Source organism: Microtus ochrogaster, chromosome 2 (assembly GCF_000317375.1).
Source record: "Microtus ochrogaster isolate Prairie Vole_2 chromosome 2, MicOch1.0, whole genome shotgun sequence".
In the NCBI taxonomy this organism is placed as follows: domain Eukaryota; kingdom Metazoa; phylum Chordata; class Mammalia; order Rodentia; family Cricetidae; genus Microtus; species Microtus ochrogaster.
In genome coordinates, this window is record NC_022010.1 from 41,523,833 (window position 1) to 41,532,586 (window position 8,754).

Genomic DNA, 8,754 nt, shown 5'->3' on the forward strand with positions numbered 1-8,754 from the left:
AAAAAAAAAAAAAAAATCTTGAAAGAATAACATACAGTTGGGGCTAGAAGAGCACTGCAATGTATGAATATACACCACAGTAAAGTAAGGTATATTCAAAAAGGGTGAGACAAGGAGAATTTTGTTTTTGAATCAGGGTCTTGGTATATAACTTCAGGTTGACATGGAACTAGTAATCCTCCTCCCTCAGCTTCCTGGGATTTCACTTTTGTGCCACCATGCTTGCAACAAGAGGAATATATAAATGTGAAATGCAAAGGATTACATGAAATATTCTGAGACTATAATTGCTGGCTACAAGTGTCTATTGCATGATGGCTTCAGTCTGAGATTAAACAGACAGGTGCTGGGCAAAGGTCCCCACTGGTATAATGACCTTTGTGTAAGGGTGTGCTTCAGAAGTCTCTGAATAACTGCTCTCCTCCTCTGCAAACAGGATTCCCTCCCTCCTCATAACCTCTCAGTTTTGTTTATTCCTTATGAAGAAAGGCTTGACAAAGTGACTTTATTTTAATTCTGACAACTTTCACTATATATATTTGTTTTTTTGAGACAGGGTTTCTCCGTATCACAGCTCAGCCTAGGTTCACAACCAAAAACACAATCCCATTTTATTGTTGAATTTTCTTTTACGCTAGCCCCACTTTGGAATGTCGAAACTCTTTTGTCTCTTTTGGGGGCCCACCACCCAGCTTCCAAATAAATCACACATGGAGTTTTGTTCTTTCTTATAAATGCCCAGCTTTGCGCCGGGCGGTGGTGGCGCACGCCTTTAATCCCAGCACTCGGGAGGCAGAGGCAGGCGGATCTCTGTGAGTTCGAGACCAGTCTGGTCTACAGAGCTAGTTCCAGGACAGGCTCCAAAGCCACAGAGAAACCCTGTCTCGAAAAACCAAAATAAATAAATAAATAAATAAATAAATAAATAAATAAATAAATGCCCAGCTTGGGCTGGAGAGATGGCTTGGAGGTTAAGAGCACTGGCTGCTCTTCCAGAGGTCCTGCGTTCAATTCCCAGCAACCACATGGTGGCTCAAAACCATCTATAATAGGATATGGTGCCCTCTTCTGACCTGCAGGGATAAATGCAGACAGAACACTGTATACATAATAAAATAATAAATACATAAATCTTAAAAAATAAAAATAAATGTCCAGCTTTAGCTTGCCCTGTTTCTAACCAGTTTTTCTTATCTTAAATTATCCCATCTACCTTTTGCATCTGGGATTCTTCCTTTTCTTACTTCTGTATATTTTACTTCCACTCTTATTCCATGGCTGGCTGGGTGGCTGGGTGGTTGGCCCCTTCTTTTTCTAGATCCTTGATATCTCTTGCTCTTGTCCCCAGATTTCTCTTTCTATTTATTTTCTCTGCCTGACAGCTCCGCCTACCCTTTCTCCTTTCTAGTTATTGGCTGTTCAGCTCTCTATTAGACCATCAGGTGTTTTAGACAGACAAAGAAACACAGTTTCACAGAGTTAAACAAATGCAACATGAAAGAATGCAACACATCTTTGAGTCATTAAAACAAATGTTCTACCCCAGAAACAAATGTAACACGTCTTAAAATAATATTCCACAACACCATTTTAAACATTTTTAACCTTTATTTTTATTTTTTATGTGTATGAGTGTTTTGCCTCTACCTATGTCTGTGCACCACCTGTATTCAGTGCCTGAGGAGGCCAGGTATTGGATCCCTTGGCTTGGATCCCAGTCGGTATTACAGACTGCTGTGAGATTCCACATGGGTGCTGGGAACTGAACCTGGGTCTTCTAAAAGAGCAACTAGCGCTCTTAACCGCACAATATCAATTTTTTAATTTCATACTGAGAGGTAGGAGTTTCTAGTGGTTATTTTCCTGGTATTAAAGAACCTGTTAAACTGTTACTCAGAAGGATTCTAGGTAAAAGGAGAACCGGAATAACGGGAAGTGGAGGAGCATTTCATCATGTTCACAGAGAAGTTTTATGAATGGAGAAGAGTCTGTTTGTTGCCTAATTAACATCAATTCCTCCTCCTCCTCTCTCTTTCTCAAGTCCCACATTCTGGTGCTTGAGAGCACCTTCCTCCACACAGCCATATGCTAGTTATACTAAACCAGCTATGTTTCTCTCCCACCCCGGCAGAGGGACAGGCTTAGGATGGGAACTGTAACTCAGTTCAAACCAATGGATTTTGAAGGAAAGTCTCCAAAGAGACTTCTAGAAAATTGTCCCTTTCTTAGTAGGTGAGATGGTGCTTTTTCCTCTGCCTGAGGTGCTGCTGTGTGGAGTCCCTGCCTTTTCAGCCAGGGACAACACTCCTGCAGACAAGGGCGTGCCTGCAGATCTAGAGAGAGGTGGAGCTGAAGTCCAGAGCACTGTGCGAACTCTCCCTCACTTTCCCTGCTGTTGGAGCCGTCTGAGTTGGGTTTTCCTGCTTGGACGCATACCGCTCTAAACAGCCGAATTCCTTAACTGAATGTTTACTCCACATTTCTCTTTTTTTGGAAGTGCTGGGATCAAATGAAATTCACAAGGGTCTTGTGAATGCTTCTCTTCCACCGAGCCCTAATATTTGTTTCTGATGGTGGTAACACTGGCTTAGCTAAAAGTCTGGCCAAGGGGACTGAACCCAGGTTAGCAGGCTTGGCCACATGGCTTTATACTGAGTGATCTCCCTGGCCCTGGTAACAGAAATCTTTTTTATTTCTGGACTTTCTTTTTGCATTTTCTGTATTCCATCCCCCAATCTTTTTTAGCTTATTCCTGTCTAGGTTCAAAGCCCAATTTCTCTTTTTCCCCTTCTTCTCTGCCTGCCTTCCCTATACCTTTTTTCCTTTGAGACAGAGTCTCACTATGTAGCCTTGGCTGGCCTGGAACTCACTCCATAGACCAGGCCTGTCTACCTGCCTCTGCCAGGTTTTAAAGGGATCTTTCTCCTTGTTGATTTAGACTTTTTCTCTCTTTCTCTCTTCTGAGACAGGGTTTCTCTGTGTAGCCTTGGTTGTCCTGGAACCCACTCTCTAGACCAGGCTGTCCTCAAACTCAGAGATCCCCCTGCCTCTGCATTCTGAGCACTGGGACTAAAGGCAAAGCCACCACTGTGCGGCTTTGATCTGAACTTTTGGATCTATAACTTTAGGACCATCCAATTACATCGTGTACCCCCACACACTTTTTAAAAATAATTTCTCTTTTTTTATTTTGTATGTATCTGACCTGCATAGAATACTGCATGTGTGCTATGCCCAAGAAGACTGCCAGATCTCCTGGGACTGGAGTTACAGACAGTTGTGAGCTGCACCGCAGTTGCTGGGAACTAAATCTGGGTCCTCTGAAAAACAGTAAGTGCTCTTAACAGATGAATCGTCTTTCCATCCTTCAACTCTTTTTGGGGGGTGGGAGGGCCGAGACAGGGTTTCTCTGTGTAGCTCTGGCTGTCCTGGAACTTGCTCAATAGAATAGGTTAGCCACCAGCTCACAGAGATCTGCCTGCCTCTGTCTCCCAGGTGCTGAATAGAAGATAGTCTAAATGACTGGAATAATAAGTATTTAGAACCATGCAAGTTACATACTATTAGCTTTTTTTAAAATTTATTTATTTATTTATTTATTATGTATACAATATTCTTTCTGTGTGTATGCCTGCAGGCCAGAAGAGGGCAACAGACCTCATTACAGATGGTTGTGAGCCACCATGTGGTTGCCGGGAATTGAACTCAGGACCTTTGGAAGAGCAGACAATGCTCTTAACCACTGAGACATCTCTCCAGCCCTACATACTATTATCTTATATAAAAGTAAAAGATGAAAACCAAGCTAGACATCTCTCTCATCATTGCTTCTTTTTTTTTTTAGTTGCAAGCATTAATGTTTTCAGGGTATTCTCCAGTGTTTTCTCTCCCCCCTTCCCCCCCTCTCTTTCTCTCTCTGTATGTGTGTGTGTATATATAGTTTGTTTGTTATGTCCGAGACAGGGTTTCTCTGTCGCTTTGGTGCCTGTCCTGGAACTAGCTCTTGTTGACCTCAAACTCAAGGAGATCTGCTTGCCTCTGCCTCCCAAGTGCTGGGATTAAAGGCGTGTACCACCACCACCCGGCTATATTTTACTTATTGTATCTACATATATACCTATTGTAGGGAAAAGGGGCCAGCCAAAGAAACCCACCCTGTCCCTGAAACAAGAGCCAGTGAAGGAAACACACCCTGGCTTCGAGACCCAAGTCAGTGAAAGAAATAATTTAGCCCTGAACCCAGAACCAAAGACATACACCCTGTCCTTGAAACCAGTGCCAAAGAAACACACTTTGGCCCTAGAATCAGAGTCAGTGAAATAAATATACCCTGGCCCTGAAATTAGAGCCAACAGTTAAAAAGGCCAGTGAAAGGAACACAGGTTGGCTCTAAAACTAGAGCCAAATCTGCCCCTGACCAACTAAGCAGAAAATCAACCAATCCCCGTGCATGCAATCTAGCCAATCTGAGCTCAAGGGACTGAAATCTGACCAATTCCCACCCTGAAAATTCTCTCCCTGGATAAACTCGGCCCCTAAGAAGCCCTATATAAGCCCTGCACCTGTTCAGTAGGCTGCTGCCCCTTTTCTGCCACTCTCCTGGATTCTTTCCTCCCTATAAATCTCTTAAATGAGGTTTGGATGAAGGCCTTCTTTCGCTGGAATGGAGCAGAGGAGAGAAATGACTTCACGGGAGCCAGAGCCGAGCAGGGCTGTTAACAGTGTCGCTGGGGAAACCTTCCCGACTAGCAGAGCACAGTTGTTAACAGCTTGGGGGACTATAGCCAAATTGTAACAGCTTCGCTGGGGAAGCCCTCTCCTGCCGGAGCAGAGCTGTTACATTGGGGAAACCTTTCCCTAGAAACTGCTACACTTACTGTGACCCTGACAGCCGGAATAGGCTTCCATCTGAGCTGCAGCACCTAGCATTCCTTAGCTCCTGTCAGGATCCCTTCCCATCCGAGCAGCAATGCTTACACCTATCTTTGTTAAAGAAAGGAAAGAAAGAAAAAGAAAGAAAAAGACACCTCATTTTATATCTGAAGAAAATAAGACTGACTTCGAGTGGAGACATACTGAGACATTTGTTGAAGAAAAACAGAATAATCATTTATTAAATTATGGACTAGTTCATTTTTTTTACTAAGTTTTAAATTTACACTTAAAATTTAAGAAACACAGATTTATTTTATTTTATTGAGCTATACATTTTTCTTTGCTCCCTTCCTTTTCCCTCCCCTCCCCTTCAACTCTCTCCCATGGTTCCCATGCTCCCAATTTACTCAGGAGATCTTGTAAGAAACCCTCATCTTCCAAAACCAAACAAAATACCTAGTATATGTGAAGCCCTGCATATTGCATGAAGGTTTTGGTATTTCAGTTCTGAAGTTTCTTTCAGACACTAGGCTTCACACACGGTTATTTAGGTGGATACCTTCGGAGCTGGAGGAAGCCATCAAAGGTTTCAAAGGACTAGGAGCCTAGCTAGCAAGGAAGCAACGCGGGAGTCACACCACCACAGTTGTGCGCGCGGCGCTGGCGGAGATCACGCCTGCGCCAGCCGAGCGCAAGCGGGAGGAGGCGGAGCCTTGGGCCTACCAGGGCGCCTGCGCGCAGCACGCAACGGCGTGGGGGAGGGACGGCCGTGTGTGTGTCTGTGTTGTTGTTCCGCGGCGGCGGCGGCGGCGGTAAGATGGCTGCCCACGGGGGCTCCGCGGCGTCGTCGGCGCTGAAGGGGTTAATTCAGCAGTTCATGGCCATCACCGGTAAGGGACGCGGCTACGGGAAGGTGAAGCGTTGGGGGACCGAGAGGCTGTCGGGGCTGGCCTCCGGCTTCCCCACACCTTCGTGCCTTTCTCCCTCGGGTTTTCCCCTGAGCTCCTGTCCTCTCTCCTGAGGAACAGGCGACGACAGCGTCCGGGGTCTGCGGTTCAGGCGGGAGGCAGCTTCCCCCCCCGCGCGCGGCCCGGGGTCCCTCGATTCGATCTCCGCTCAGTTCCCAGACAGGCCCCCACGCCCCCTGCCAGCCCGGAGCAGGGGATGGGCCGAGCTCGCGGTCCCCGCCATCGGGGACCTGCGGGCGGGAGGAGTAGGGGGCCGCACCCGGGCCACCGCCCTCTTCCTCCTTCATCCCCTTCTCGGGGTGCCGTGCGGCCCTCGGACAAGGGGGTGCAATGGGTCCCCTCACGCCGTCCTCTCCTCCCGGCCAGGTCATCGTTCCTCCGCCCCTGCCCGCCCTTCCCCTCGCTGGGCCCCCCGGAGCCTTGGCGGTGGCCCTGGCGTGCGAGGGCCTTCTCGCTTTAACGGCGAGGCCGGTGGGTTCCGCCGCGCCTCTACACATCCCGGGGGACTTGCCGCCAGGAACTAGGGGTGCGGAGGAGTTAGGGACGGAGGGTTTAGAATAGGGATGAGGGGTACCCCTAAGCTTAATGGGGGGGCTAGAGTAATCCTGGGTAGCCTTTCCCACATCCTCATAATAAAATCAAAGATCGAGACGATGGCGCCCGAGCCTTTGCTGGTAAAATAGGGATGGCGGCAGAAACTTCTGGCCGAGAAATCTGTTTCTGGATGTCAGTATCCGCGAAACCTTAGGCCTAGGTTTTTCTTTCCTTTCGGACCTCGACGAAGGGCAGACGCAGGTTTTCTTAGCCCCGAGGAAAGGATCTAAGCCATTCTATGAATGCGCCGTGTCTTGTTTCTCTCTGAGGGTGCTCAACTTTTTTTGCATGAGTTATTAGAGGGCGGAGCAAATGATGAAGTTCTCCGTGGAGTGATTTGAGAGAGGAGTACTCCATGTGCCCGAGTGTGATTTTGCTGTTCTAGTGTGTCATTTTGAAAAGAGGTCAGAAAGTTAGTTCCCGCTCTCAGCAGGGCTAGCTTTTCTTTGGTAATAATGTGTTAGATGTGGAGTTTTTTTTTTTTCTTTCTACTTTGTGTTCTTGAATTTGACGTGTCAGATCGGTAAAGCATGGTATTTTAACCAATACACGTTGTTTGCAGTTTTATAATTGAAGCTACTTATGTTTTGCTGTGCAACGATAATTTAGATGGTTGATGCATTGTTTTTTTGTCTCGTCTCATGAAATATGTCAAAGTTAGTAAAATAAGATTTGTAATATAATTGAGGTGAAAAGTAAGGTAAAATTGAAAATATTGTTAAGTTTTGTGGTCAGATTATTGTACTTATAATATGTGGATTTCCCAGTGTCTAACCAAACCAACATTATGGAAAGAAATAGGTCTCTGTATACAAGTTAATACTGCTGCATTGTTTGCATAGAAAAATGTAGTAAGTCTCATAGAGAAAACCAACAAGTCAAAAAACAAAGAAAAAGTGAAGATAAATTAGCAATCAAAAATAAGGATAAATGAGCCTGGCGGTGGTGGTGCTTGCCTTTAATACCAGCACTTGAGAGGCAGGGGCAGGTAGATCTCTGAGTTCAAGGAGGCCAGCCTAGTCTACAGAGTGAGTTTGAGGCCAGCCAGGGCTACACAGAAAAACCTTGTCTTGAACCCTCTACCTCCCAAAGGAAAAAAAAAGTTCCAGGCTAGCCAGGGCTCCATAGTGAGGCCTTGTCTTTAAAAAAAAAAAAAAGGCTAGGAGTGCTGGATAAATGTCTCAGTGCCTAAGAGCACTCACTGGTTGTGTCCAGAGAACCTGGGTTTTATTCCCAGCACCCACCTGACACTTAGGACTATCTGTAACTCCAGTTGACAAGTTACAGAATCGCATTGAAGAAGAGACCTTAGTTTACTATTTCTCTGAAGTTTTTGAATGAATGGATTATTTTTAGTGTTATTTGAGATAGGGTCTTACTATGTAGTCCTGACTATCCTGGAACTCACTAGAACGCCAAGGTGGCCTTGAACTCAGAGATCTGTCCAAGTGCTGGGTGTCCAACACCATACCTGGTCTGGATATTTATTATAACATTTGAACGCCTTTAATCCCAGCACTTGGGAGGCAGAGGCAGGCGGGTCTCTGTGAGTTCGAGGCCAGCCTGGTCTACAAGAGCTAGTTCCGGGACAGGCACCAAAGCTACAGAGAAACCCTGTCTCGGAAAAACAACAACAACAAAAAAAAATTTGAAATATTGATGTGCGTAGTATTTGGCTTTGTGATTAATTTCCATTCCTGTTTTCTGTATATTTCTCTTGAATTGATGTTTAACTGTATTTGAGAGCATTATGTAAGGAAATGTTACCGTGATCTAGATATTAAAGAAAAACCCTTGGAACTTTAGTAACTGTTTCAAAAGATGGTAATGAAGTTTCAGGCACCAGGCATGGTGTTCCATGTCTTTAATCTTGGCACTTGGAAACTGAGGCAGGTGGGTCTGAGTGCCAGGCCTGCCATGGTTACAGGGTGACACTTAGTGTCAAAACCAAAAAGAAGACCAATCAAACAACTAATGTGAGAACATAGGAGGAGATAGAGACTTCCCAGAAGAAAGAATTTTCTGTCTGAACTCGGAAGACATTTATGACAGGAAAAATGTGTGCAAGGGTTTGGAGATGAGAGGATGAGCATACAGTGAGAGAAGAGACAATAGGGCTAGGGAGTTGGCAAGAGATGCACTGAGGGCCTTCCTTCTACGCCATTTTAGAGATTCTTGGCTTTATTGTGTGTTTGGGTTTTTTGTTTGTTGGTTTGGTTTGGTTTTTTTTTTTTTTTTTTTTTTTTTGATTTTTCGAGACAGGGTTTCTCTGTGGTTTTGGAGTCTGTCCTGGAACTAGCTCTGTAGACCAGGCTGG

At 45.4% G+C, this 8,754-nt stretch overlaps 1 protein-coding gene across 2 annotated transcripts in view; it reads left to right on the plus strand.

Moving 5' to 3' along the window:
* The first annotated feature begins 5,652 nt into the window (after window positions 1-5,652).
* Ubxn7 (UBX domain protein 7) overlaps window positions 5,653-8,754 on the plus strand; it is a 63,278-nt gene continuing 60,176 nt past the window's right edge. For both annotated transcript variants that reach the window (XM_005344840.3, XM_013351596.2), the window contains exon 1: window positions 5,653-5,765. In XM_005344840.3, coding sequence (XP_005344897.1) covers window positions 5,693-5,765 — 73 coding nt within the window. In that variant the 5' untranslated portion in view covers window positions 5,653-5,692. The remainder of the gene's footprint in view (window positions 5,766-8,754) is intronic.